General features: G+C 37.2%; 1 protein-coding gene and 1 long non-coding RNA gene across 8 annotated transcripts in view; one reads left to right on the top strand and one right to left on the bottom strand.

Annotated features, from left to right (window-relative positions):
* LOC141386693 (uncharacterized) overlaps nucleotides 1–8,425 on the bottom strand; it is a 38,326-nt gene extending 29,901 nt beyond the window's left edge. Inside the window, exon 1 of the long non-coding RNA XR_012408425.1 lies at nucleotides 8,131–8,425. This is a non-coding gene — a long non-coding RNA (uncharacterized lncRNA). The remainder of the gene's footprint in view (nucleotides 1–8,130) is intronic.
* Nucleotides 1–13,856, top strand: part of LOC141386662 (uncharacterized) — an 80,173-nt gene that overhangs the window by 64,867 nt on the left and 1,450 nt on the right. For 4 of the 7 annotated variants that reach the window (XM_073955601.1, XM_073955579.1, XM_073955583.1 and 1 more), the window contains 3 exons: nucleotides 9,267–9,347; nucleotides 12,767–13,032; nucleotides 13,105–13,826. Coding sequence is in view for 4 of the 7 variants with exons in the window: in XM_073955579.1 (XP_073811680.1) it covers nucleotides 9,267–9,295 (29 nt within the window). In the remaining 3 variants the exon portion in view is untranslated. Of the gene's footprint in view, nucleotides 1–2,521; nucleotides 2,558–8,556; nucleotides 8,775–8,843; nucleotides 9,348–12,766; nucleotides 13,033–13,104; nucleotides 13,827–13,856 lie in introns of those variants that run through there. The other 3 variants (XR_012408424.1, XR_012408423.1, XM_073955594.1) reach the window with 3 other exon arrangements.

Raw genomic sequence — 13,856 nt, 5'->3', positions numbered from 1 at the left:
TATGTTAATTGGAAGTGACATACTCCCCTCCTTAATACTAAATGGTATAAGAAAGAATGTGCTCGGAAAAATGATAGCACAAAATTCAGTTTACGGTTGGTTTATTTTCGGACCAATAACATACGACAGTATCGTGTCGGCCCCACACGTGGAATATTCAAAGATAGAAGAAGACAATACAAATATAAAATCAATCAAATTCTGTGAAAAAGGGGAAGTCAAACGGGCTCCTATTCTAACAAAATCCCGTAAACAACTTTACGATGAAACAAACAACCGTCGACAGGACGGAAAATCAGATGCTAAAATGCCATTATCGTTTTCAGAGTCGCCTCGATTCGGAAATTTACCTAATGATAATGAAGAATGTGTGGAAAAATTTTACGATGAAAACACGAACCGTCGACCGGACGAAAATCCTGATGTAAAATGTTCGTTTTTGTTTCTAGAATCGTCGCGATTCAGAACAAGACTCCACAGTACGAACGTGAAAAGGACAAAACAAATAAAAGAATACGAATCCCTTGCTAGTACCGGCAATGAATTGTCAGAAAAGTACATAGTCATAAAAAATATCCAACAAAGTAGATCAAATATAAGGCATATTGATTCAAAGAGATTTCTGTACTACTTTTTACATTACGCGGTCTTTCGCCCGGAAAGTACCAGTAAAAAATTAAACTATGATCTACATCGTGTCTATGTTTAGGCCAGGGCAAATGGTTTGCTGTTAAATCCCAGTAAATCAAAATGCCTGATAATACATAAAAATAAGAAATTGTCAATACAAAACATTAATATATTTGTTAATAACGAACGGGTAGATATAGTTCCCAGTGCTAAAAATTTAGGTGTAGTGTTCAACAAATCTCTTAGCTGGGAAAACCATGTCAATTTGGTCGTTGGGCAGACCTTTGCAAAGCTACGAACACTTTGGCTAACACACTCGTTTACACCACTCAACATACGTTGTCTTCTCGCTAAAACCTATCTGATTCCTGGATTACTTTATGGTAGCGAACTTTTTGCAAATTGTGATGCGACAAGTCTTCGTAAATTAAGAGTAGCATTATTAGATATGTGTATGGCTTGAGAAGGTCGCAGCGTGTCTCTCAATATACCACTTCCCTTTATGGAGTAAGTTTCAAAGCGCTTCTCAGTATTAAGTCTTTGCAATGTCTACACAAAATCATCTTTACTCAAAAACCGAAGTATCTTTATCAAAAGCTAAAATTCGGCAGGTCAAATAGAGGAAGGAATATTATACCTCTGAGGCGACGTAGTCTGGTCTCTGAGTGGCAGTTCTATATCGGAACTATACGTCTTTGGAATACTCTTCCATATAATTTACGGGGCATCAGTAATGTATTTACCTTTAAAAATAAATTAAAAGATTATTTTTCTCACTCAATAGAACAATAATTCATTAACTGTTTTGTTTTGTAATTTTTATTTTTGCTTTTTGAAACCTTACTTAATATGTATTTTTCATATATTAGAATAAGTCGGATCAATTTTGCAATTATAAACCTGTACTTTAAATTATAAGACATTGTCTTGTTGTGCAGGGAAAACAAACTAATAAATAAATAAAATATGTATGTTTATTAATGACTTATACCAATCAAAACGTTGTTACTCACTCAATGCTAAAGTAAATATAAGCAACGAATTGATTTCAGCAAATTTAAAACAGTACATTTACATGTGCGTATATAACGGTGACATCGAGAAGATGTACCTAAAATTAACACATGAATCTGATATGTGTCAGAGTATTTTGTATCGAAAGGACATACACGGTCCCTCGGTAGATTATGGAAATTTTAAATTTGGTGTTAACTGTGAGTTATTTCTGGCAATAAAAACGTTATTGCAGGTGGCCACAGAATGGCAAGTTGACCGGCTGCTAGCAGCAAATATACTTCGTGGTTGACATGTTAGCAGGCGGTCACACAAGATATTCAGCTTCAACGGCACTAGAGTATATGACATTTACGGGGAAATCGATCGGATTTCCGTTAAAGAAAATAAAAATCGTTCATTTTCTTAATATATATTCTCAATATTTATTTTATGATAAATTGAGGAAACATCTTTTGTCTGATCTTGCAAAAGAAATACTATTCGATTCCGCAAATCGGCTGGAATTTATATTTTTGACATTTACGAGGAAGTCGAACGAATTTCCGTTGAAGAAAATTTTGACAAATGTTCTATCGGATATTTATCCTCACTATTCCTTCTATGCTGAATTGGATGAAGCAAATCAACTGTTCCAGCGGATCAGTTGGCTTCTAAATTTATAGCGACGAAATATACCAAATATGTTCTAAACGATCGAATATTACAAGATATTAGGTCGAAAATCAATACCTACAAGGAACAAGTCTGTGGTATAACATCCACGAAATTCGTTAATTTGGTTCGAATTATTGCATATGTATTGTACAAAGACGAACAAAACATAACTAACGGGCCATATATCGTATGGTCGATTTCTGTTTCTTTGTTCCTTAAGTATCTTTTCAGAAATATTAATGGATTTCAAGTGCGCTATGCTGTTTATTGCAAACACAACATTATGATGACTGAGTCCATATCGAAGAACACGACAAATTTCAGAAAAGAATACGTATCAAAACCCAACGACCACTGCATAAATGTCATTGTGAAGGTCAATTTGGGTGCATCGTCAACTATACGGATATCCATTGAATTATATCTCCCATTGATACAAACGAAATCAATCAGGGAAATTCGCTCACGCAGAGAGGAAAGAAGTCAAAAAGAGAGATCGCAGCAACAGAAGGCTCAACGACGGGAAAGCCTGGATGAAGGTTCCAAATATCCTGCCGGAACAAATCACTAATTTTGCACCCGTGCAAGGGGGCGAGCATGTCGAGGTTTGAGCCATCCCAATACCAAACTATGATATCGATATTAATGTTATCAAACTCGACAATGACGTGATTGTCTTATCGATAATTTGCCATCACTTGTCAACCAAATTGGGAATAAGCAAGATCGTCTTGATCATCAACACAAAACCAAAAATAAAAGTTTTAATTAGTGACCGCCTGCGTCCATATTTTGAAACGTTTGTTTTTATTTTTTATTCTTGTGTGGCAATTTTAAATTGCATTTGAATTACACCACGTAAGTATATTTGAAATACTTGTGGTGTCCTTTCTGTGTATTTGCTGTTTTGTTTAGTTGTTGCATTTCCCGCCAACAACGATTAACTTGACCTTAATTTACACCCGTAATTAAAGCCAAAATTGCAGATTCCTCGTCCTTTTAGGGGAAATCTGTACAGATAAAAAGGTGTAAATTGGTTCTCTTCGCATTACTTTGGGCCAATATTTGTACTAGTAGGGCTTAGAATTAGTTCTGGACTAGTTAAATTGCGACGATTGGCATTTTCGTTGCTAGCGGGTATCAACAAACCACAACACAACCCCCACCATCGGCTCACCATCTCATTAAGACTAATCAACAAACCACACCACACACATACCCACCACAGCAACATACCTAAACTACGTAGCAACCATTTTGTTGTTAGTTAACTGACAAACCAATCAACTACAGTGCATTTGGTGTCGAAAAAAACAAAGTGTTTGCGGCTGTATAGTTCGCAGCTGCAAATTTTTAATTTCTTTAATATAAAGGCAACATCTAATATCTCAGCCTAGTGCTGATAAACTCAACATGTACATATGGTTCATATTGTTCTGCTATATTCACAAGACGATAACAACTACAGTGAAAATCATTAGAAGAAACGGTAAAGTTAGTAACAATAATACAAAATAACAGAATTGATAAAAGTAGCAAAATTTGTCTTTGGTTGGTTGGCGTTCATGAAATGCAGAAATTTGAACTTTGGCAAGACTTTATGACACTATTCCTGAAATGCAGTAATTATTTTTTTCTGTGTACCCCAAAACAAAATGCAATTGAGTGAAGAGCATATTGAGTGTAAGGGCGACCCCTACAAAAAACAAGCACACTACAATTTCTCTGTCTATTCTTTTATTTGTCTATGGTTGTACTTTATCTGAGTTTATTATGTTTTGTCCCACAAAAGACGACAAAGACAAAAATCATCTCCATCAAATTTCAATATAAGTTGCCGAATAAATGAAATATGTATTTCCAATACATATCATGAAAATGTATACATCAAGTTTGCCAACAAAACACCCAAATATTTTTTTGAATAAATTTGTTTTGTTCTTTTTTTGGAGTTGATGCATGAAAGTAACATGAAATTTAGTTCTACACGAAAGGTGATAAAAGAAGAAATATTCTACACAAAATTTCATTGTAAGTCCCAGAACAAACTAGATATCTAAGTAAAATACTTTGTTAAGAAAATTACGTTACAAAGTTAGATATTATAGATAGAAATTATTTAGAGCAGGAGTAGCTGCCATCATTATAGTATTTAGGACCATGCCAAAAAAATGGATGTTAGGACTCGTATGTCAGATATACTCGTATATTCACTGGATAATAGCCGTAGACTATCCCCGAATTTTCACATACAATATCAGGAACCTATGACTTGTCCTGATGACGTTATTTTAGTTTGTAGTACTAAAATACGTAATTTTACAAAGTCCGATCTGGGTTATCAATATTTTCCCTATATATATTCACCATAGATATTTCAAAAACAGTTTGGATCGAGCACATATAATCTACTGAAAGAATTTTTTTAAAAAAAAAAAAAAAACATCAATAAAATATATTTTGTGACCGCATATAACGAAAATGTGAATAAAAACGGTAGAATATTATAGGGTTGGTTTGTTTGGGCCCACATGACAAAAATTTTGAAAGTTCATGTTAGCGAAAATTTCTTATTTAGCAATGATGTAAACTTTTTTTAGACATATATTACCGATGAAAAAATTTGCATTGCTATTTTTTATTTAAAATGACGTAAGACTTCTTGAGCAATTTACCCTTGTTTTCAGAACTTTTTTGACAAAATAATAATATGTTCAAAATAATGGATGGATTAATAATCGCATACATTTTTGGATGTATCATTTATCAAATAACTCACAACTACAGTGAATGTTATGTAATTCAGTGAAGAAAGAGTATATTATCATAAAACCTTAGAAATATCTTAACATTTCATTTTTTTGTTTACATGGAATGTTGAGGACATTTCCTTTGCTTCCTACTTCACAAAAGTTCAAAATTTTCCACTCCAATTTATTGAGTAATTTATGAAAGGAAAATGGGATTAGTAGAGAATTGATTTATGCAGAGGGTACGTTGGATATCATGGCGTTATCCACTAGTATTTGTCATATTTACGGGTAGAATTTAGAAGGAAAACACGACGAGGCGCGTGTCTTCTTTTTGGGTCTCTTATCACGCTGCGGTGTCAGAATATGTTCAATTTTTCAATTGGTGTCAGGTGTCCAATCGTTGTTATTGTCATAAAGAAATTTTAGTTATTTCCCTAAAGATATTTTGGTGTCCAATCGTAGATCTTATCACAAAGAATTTCTGAAGGCCGATAGTGGTTTTCTTGATAGAGAAATAATGCTGAGCAATAGTGAGTTTATCCATGATGAAATTCTAGAACCCAATCGCGTGTATGTAAATGACAAATTCTGTCGCCCAATCGTGCATCTATCAATAGACTAATTTCGGCGTCCAATCGTCGGACTTCTGTTATAGAAATTTTGGTTTCTACTAGGAAACTAGGAAAACTCTGACAACCAATCTTGAATTCTTTTAAATGAAATTCTGGTGTCCAATCCAAGTTCTATACATGTATACATTCTTTTAGCAAAAATCTACAAACACAATTTTTCCCAATCTACATTTTTTATACTCTCAACATTTAGTCCTCATCGAAATAGTGGTTTTAGGGCCAAAGTGTTTTTGGAAGAAATCTATTTCAGAAAACTTGGAGTCGACTTAGCTATGTTCGTTCGTCTGGGTGGCTGCCTGGAGAACACGTAGTTCTCAATTTCAATTTCGATCGACTATCGATGCACTCTTTCGGTAACCTTCCACAGAGTATTTCAAATATTTTCAGAGAAGTGCATTTTAAGACCTCTATGGATAATTAGTAAATATATCTGTGTAATCTTAAGACCTCAGTAGTCATGGCTTCACTTCCTTTATGCTAATAATTTTGTTATAAGTAGAAATATGAAATAAATTAATAAATAAAAATATCTCTCTGGAAATGCTTTGCTTTTTTGCAACAAGTGTTCTCGGGGCCCCTATTGCTACCGTACAAGTTTTTCAGAGGCAAGTCTATACTTCCAGAGAAAATGGCCCGAAAGCTGTAAAGAACTCCTATGTCCATCATGTGTAGTGGCTGGTGTGCACGACAACGTTCGAACCGGATACTGCGTTGGCCCAAACTTTGTTTATCGCAATATTTCTGCGAGCCTCATATAAATTTCGAAGATTGTGATTTTAGCCCAAATTTCAAGAATTTTAGTGAAAGTGGTATGTGCGATTTTTTTGAACGGAGCAACACATTTAGTCCAAACTTTGGATTAAGTAATATTTTGTCCAGACTTAGATTTAGCTCGAAATTGGACCATACTGTGTACATCTCTCACAAACCGTCAAAATAGTTCTTTAATGTAGTTTTACGTCTGTTGGAGGATCCTTAAAAATTTTTACTGAAGGTATTCCTTGGGTTTAGAACGGTATTATGTTTTTCGTGGGCAAGTCCATATTTCCTGAAAAAAACTGAAAATTATACGTGACGAACTGAAATGACTGGTGGGCGCAATATCTTTTAAAAGGAATGATTCCTAAAATAAGATCTACTTGCAAAATGAGCTATGTCGGTCCGGTCCATTTCTTCAGGTACTTTCTTCGCAATACTTGTGGTCAATGATAAAATCCATATTTTGTTGACAAGTTCATACGTCCGAAAATGACTACACAATTCTGAAAATATTCTAATACACAGCTTTGCGTTAAAGGATTTTGGTTGTGTAGCCGCTATTGGATCTGTCCATAAATGAAAGTTTCAGTTCACACAGTCTCAGGGTATATTCCTGTCCGCAAAGTTGACTGATACTTGTTGTGATTTTGACGAAGACGAATCTGTTTCCGATTATTTTTTTTATTTCGTTTGTCGTTACAAAGTCCTTTCCCGAAGAAGGCAAAAGGAACATTTCTAGAAATGTGCATCCATTGAAAGTTCTTCCCAAAATACAATTCAAGGAGTAATAGACAGAAAAATCCATGAGGATGAAATTCAATGTAATTTCGAAATATTGGAAATAATATGCAATAAATAAAATATAAACATTGACCTCAATCTCAATAACCTTGATTTTATTCACATTCGAAAGGTCGAACAAAACATAAAAATACGACAGAAAAATCCTTTTTTATGCAATAGACATTTACTAATGTGTAGCAAGAGACCAGTATCAAATAATCTCAACGGACGACACTGCGTTGGAACAGAAACTATATCATAAAAAATTGTTGATATAGTTTTTTTGCAAATTTCAAACATACTCGTAATAAAGAATTTGTAATTGTTATGATGTTCAAAATAGTTCATTACAAAAACGTATTAGAGACTCTATACAAAAATTTAAAACCACAAAGATTAAGCAACGATACAATCTTTCATTGTGCTCTTTTCAAAAATTTCAAAAGCAAAAGATCGGAAGATTTTTTTCCAAAGTATTGGACGTAATATGCTGCAAACATTCAATAAATACAAATAAACGTCTTCTTCTGAACTCAGTAACACTTACAGTCAGACTAAAATTACAATTAAACGCTTAAACAACACCTTAAAACTTAAAAACAACTATGCAGAAAATTGCTCAAACTGCCTAACGTGTTCCTTATTTTTATACTTTCCAATATGTTGGACAATAAAGTATGTTATGACCGCATATGGAGCTAGTTTGGCCTTCCGGCTGCTCATACCTGGCCTTGAACTGTTATTTTACGCTGCCGATCGCTAAAAACGCGAGCCCTCTGTTTGTTTCAGCTACCTGCAGAGCAAAAATGACTATAATTGTTGTTGCCACTCTCTTTTTAGTTATCTAAAACCACACTTTTGTTTGTTCGTAAAGTTTATGTTTGTTCCATAATTGAACTCACTTTACTTTCTGTAACTTTTAAATTTAGTTATTATTTTAATTTCACCGCATATTGCTATTTTAACAGACTAATTGTCGTTAATCTAATTGTCCGCACTCTTTGATTTTCCACACTTTTATGACTCTTAATTTCTCATTTCCCCTTTTATATGGCTAATTTCCACTCATATTCCTATTCCAATATTAGAATAAAAATGGAGATTTAATAATGGTATACATTTGTCTCTTTTATTTTTAACTATATGTGTATAAAGAAAATCCATTTTAAAAAAATTTTTCTCTCGCCATACATTAATACATCGTCTGTGTTGAAACTCCCTATTACATTTGACTTACCCTGTACTATTTAGTACGGGGTGTAAGAACGCCCGGCATGTTGACAGCTGACATCCACTGTCAAAACAAAAACCAGTCACACACACATTGTCTCGGGTGCAAACATTTATTCTTTTTACGAGGGAAAAATAGAAATCTAGCCATCAAAACGCTACAAAAGTGCAATTAAATAAAATAGTGTTTACTCTGAATTGATTGCATAATATTTATTTTCCATCCCCAGTTACTCTCTCATCGATTTATTCCATACGCGCTCATGAGAGCAACCACGAACCATATTCCAAAGTGGACCATTCACAATAACATGTGGTAAACAAAATAAACATCTAATTTTGTGTGTTTGTTGATAAAGTTTTTATTTCATTTTACGTCCGCCAGACAAAGTGAACCATCATTCGTGGCTTGGACTCATACGGGAAAGAACAGTCCACAACCAGTGTCATGTGTGTGCAAAAACCATTCCTTGCTAGCCCAAAAAAACAACAACTCAAGTGCTCGAAAGGGGAACCGTTTTGGCATGACCTATAATCTGGATTATTTGTGTACATGTGATGGCCCTCCCGCAACAAAACTCCGGCTATGATGAGCTCGCGAGGGAATAGACGGTGTGCGGAGGTGTTTGTAATATTTGCGTAAATTGTTGTCCAATGTTGTTTTATGAGGTGTTGAGGACCAACGTGGGGAACTCCCACACCCTGAGATCCAATTAGCCGGGCTCTGTTGACATTATTAGGGATGTATTGTAGTATTATTATTTATTATTTAGATCGTTTACTTTGTTGTTTTGTCTTATCTTTTCAGGTATCGTTATTCTATCTTGGGACCTGTGATAGCTACGGTCGGCGACTGTTTTGGACCCGGTATGTAGGGGATTCAGTGATGGTAAGTTCGAAAGTTTACCACCCTAGCATTCCAGAAATATATAGGGCATTGACCATAAAGCTTTAACTTCTGTGGCTCCTAGCTAGTACCACCGTCTTGTTGTTGCCATCCGTTCATCACATTAGTATGTCATCTTTTCAAATCTTTTGCATGTGCCACGCCCATTGGTCGACCTTGTGGGTCTTCAATCTCAAACATATTATTTCCTATTTGTTTGACAATGCGGCACTTGGTAAATTTTCGGGCAAATTTAGCGTTGAAGTTTTTTCCGAAGTCACTGAGCGTATAATTGCGCCGGTAAACTTCCTGCCCCGGTATAAATTTCGTTACTCGGGCTCGTTGGTTATACCTCTTGGCACTTACTTCATATGCATGGTGCATATTTTCTTTAATACGCTCTCTTATGAGCATTAACTTATCATTTTTATCTAAATTTACGATTTCATGTTCTGTAAGCGACTTTAATTTTCTGGCCAGATTATAATCAGCACCTTTGGTGTACATATGGTACCCAAAGAGTGCGAAAAATGGGGTTACCCCGGTAGCCGCATGTACTGATGTTCTTAGTGCGCATTCTATCTCTGTTAAATAGAGATCCCAATCTCGGTGATCTTTCTCCAGAAATGCTCTGATCGCTGCCAACACGGATTGATTGACGCGTTCAGAGGCGTTAGATTGGGGAGAATATGGGGCCGTTTGCATATGACGAATTTGGTACGCATCTATCATATCTTTGAATTGTTTTGCGTTGAATTGTGCACCATTGTCGCTATGGACAGTTTCGGGTACCCCGAACTTCAGGAATACCTCCTCAACGAGAAATTTAACAACGTTGCTCGCCGTCGCTTCCCTCATACTCTTTAGGAACACAAACTTAGTAAAGTGGTCCATAACGACAAAAATATATGCGTTACCGCTTTTGGACCGAGGGTATTTACCCAGAAAATCAATGTATATTTTCTGGAATGGTCTTTCTGTTTTGACCTGGTTGCCTATGGTTGGTTGGGTGTTATAGTTTACTCCTTTGGTTTCCTTACAGGTCGTACAATTGCCCACGTATTGACGTACCTGCGAAGTCATATTGGGCCAATAAAATCGTTCTCTTAAACGAGCCAATGTCTTAGACATTCCCCCATGAGCAGCAGTCGGCGAATCATGTGCTTTCTGAATAAGGACATGGGTCAGAGACTCTGGAACCCACAATTTCCATTCGTATTCGCACAACTCATCGTTTCCTGCTTGCCGGACTCTTTTAAAAACCATGCCGTCGTTTACCCTTAAGTCTGGTAGTCTCTGTTGATTGGTCTCAATGGTCTTTTTTAACTCCTCATATTCTTCGCTACTAAACTCATTGGTCTCGAATTCGAAGACTTGGTCGACGTCGATTTCATCCACTGTCGGGAGCCTTGATAAGGTGTCCGCAACAACATTATTCTTTCCTTTACGGTGCTCTATATCGAAGCGGTACGCCTGCAACTGTAATGACCAGCGGGCAAGCCTACCACTCAAATCTTTCAAACTCATCAGCCATTTCAAACTGGCATGGTCTGTTATGACAGTAAATTCCATCAATTCCACATAAGGACGGAATTTCTTTACTGCCATAACAGCCGCCAGGCATTCTTTTTCTGTCACGCTGTAATTTTTTTGGCTGGAGTTTAATTTTTGCGAGTAGAAAGCTATGGGGTGCTCGTCCCCCTGGTCATTCAGTTGAAAAAGAACCGCTCCGATCCCATAATCGGATGCATCGCACTGTATGTAGAATTTTCTACTAAAATCTGCGTGACGCAAAACAGGTGCAGATGTGAGGGCTTTTTTAAGGCTATTAAAAGCATCAATGGCTTCGGCTGTCATCGTGAACTTGTTCGCCTTCTTAAGAGTGTCCGTAAGAGGGGCAGATATGGTAGCAAAATCTTTTATAAAGCGTCTATACCATCCCGCGGTTCCTAGGAAACTGCGAACTTCTCTAGGGTTCCGCGGAATGGCAATCTTCTTTATCGCTTCTACCTTATCTGGATCTGTTTTTAACATACCATCACCTATTATAAAGCCGAGGTACTTGAGCTCCCTAAAACAGAATTGTGATTTTTTTAGTCCTATCGTTAAGTTGGCATCTCGGAGACATTTCGCCACTTCTTTCAGCAGTTGGATGTGTTGGTCAAAATCGCTGGAGATGACCAGCAAGTCATCAAGGTAAATAAATACATTCTCCTTCAGTCTACTCGGGACGACCTTATCCATTAAGCGGCAAAGGCGTTGGGCCGCATTACAAAGCCCAAAGGGCATCACACGGAACTGATATAAGGGTCGTCCCGGTACTGTGAAGGCCGTATACTTTTTACTATCTGGATCAAGTTCAATCTGCCAAAAAGCAAATTTTAAATCCACGCTACTAATATAGTAGGTCTCATCAATTCTGCTGAGAATCCCATCTATATTTTGTAGCGGGTAAGCGTCTTTTTCAGTGAGTTTGTTTAACTTCCTCGCGTCGAGGCAAAATCTATTTTTCCCGGGTTTTCGAACAATCGTAGTTCGATTACACCACGGGCTCTCACTTTCTTCGATGATCTTTAACTCCAACATCTTATCAATTTCCTCATACGTAATTTGCTGCACGGCTGGCGACATGGGATAGTGTCTGTCTTTGAACGGTTCAGCTCCCTCGACCAAAGTTATCGTGTGCTTTTCTATCTTAGTACAGCCCAATCCCTTGTCCTCAAAAGTATCAAAGTCTTTAATGGCCTGGTCCAATTTCTCTCTCTGCTCCTCTGTTAGGACATGAGGTTTTAATTTATGGTCTCCCACTGTGCTTTTCCACGCCTTCATAACTTTTTCGTAATCTATTTCTTCGACCCCTAACACTTCTGGCGCAAGGTGGAACATTCTCCAGAAATCGATCCCCAGATATAAATTTTGATCTAAATCCGGACATAGATATATGGTCATCTCTTTCTCGACATATTTGAATTTGACTGAAGTGCAGATTTTCCCGATAATTCTATACTTCTGACCACTGGCTGTGGTCAGCGTATTGAAAATTGGTTCAATTTCTACAGATGCACCCTCAATCAGTTCCCTGCATCCTTTACCGAGGATACTAACGGATGCTCCTGTATCCAACAAACCCTTAATATCCATTCCTAAAATCTCGACATCTGCATACACCCTTGGATCATGATTTTTTGTATCCGCTCGAGTAATCGCGTCAAGAATCAGACGTTTGTTTTTTCGTTTATTGATCACTTTCTGTCGGATTTTAAGGATGCGATTAGGAACCATTTTATGTTGACCAAATATCTCTGCTCGAACGCTGTCATAATTAGTTTTCCTCTGTTCATATGGAATGCTGTGTCTTTGACATGCATAAGAATGAATTTCTTTTGGTTTATTATTAATCTGATAGTTTTTTCTAATTTCAGATTCTGTTGGATGCAACAAGTGGATTACTTTTGGGGGTTCTCCGCCGGACGTGGTCCCCCCGCAGATACCACGCCCATTTTGCGGTTTCCCGACTGACAGTTCGGGCAATGTGGCGTTACGGTGTTTGGCTTCCCACACCGATAGCAAAACAACTTCCTTTCGGATGAAGGACATTCCATGAACATATGGCCTACAGATTGACAATTCCAACAAACAATATGTCTGTTTGGCTGACGGTTCACCTGCATTGCTGAGATGGTCTATGGTGAGTCCATTGGCTTATCCATGTCCTCATATTCATACTCATCTACTGTTATTTCATTGATCTGTCTTACAGGACGAGCTTGATTGTGCATGGGCCTTGGATCTCGCCTAGGAAAGTTCCGTTCTGCCTCTTTACACTCAATGCGCAGCATCTCTACGGTGGAAATTGTCATGGGGTACACGATCGCCTTTATATTTTCCCTAACGTTAACTTTAATGATGCTGATCATATCTTGGTCAGTAATTGGGTGACAAAGTCGGGATCTCAATTGGCCCATTATTTGGAAATAAACATCTACGGATTCATTGGCCATTTGTTTCCTATCCACCAAGTCCCTCATGGATTCAAAGGGTGATTTGGTGTTTTTATATTGGCAGAGAAGGGCATCTTTTAATTTCGCCCAGGTGGTGAAGCCATGCAACTTATGTGATTGCCAAAACCATTCAAGGACTGGGCCCGACACGAGTAACCTGAAATCCCTTAATATCTCGGCCCAAGGGATCGCATATTGAGATTGCAGACATTCTAAACGGAATATGAATTCCTCTACCGTTAGTTTTTGGACATTACCGTCAAAATTTATCCCAAACTTATCAACACGGATTCTAACCGGATCATGGATGGAAGGTTGTTGATACCAATTGTTACTTGGCGTTGGATTTCTGGAGGAGGGGGAGGCCTCTGGCGGAATTGGAGGGGAAGGGTTGTGATTTCCAGTCGGATGTCCCCCACCCGTCCCATTGGATGTTGTGCCTGTGCCAACCAGGGTCAAATTTTGCACCGTCTTCACCAAGGTATCCAAAGTCTTCCTGATATCGTTAACC

Source organism: Musca autumnalis, unplaced genomic scaffold, assembly GCF_047663935.1.
Source record: "Musca autumnalis isolate F117 unplaced genomic scaffold, ASM4766393v1 scaffold_1, whole genome shotgun sequence".
Taxonomy (NCBI): Eukaryota; Metazoa; Arthropoda; class Insecta; order Diptera; family Muscidae; genus Musca; species Musca autumnalis.
Note: the sequence above shows the minus strand (reverse complement) of the source record. Positions and strands in the feature narration are given on the sequence as shown.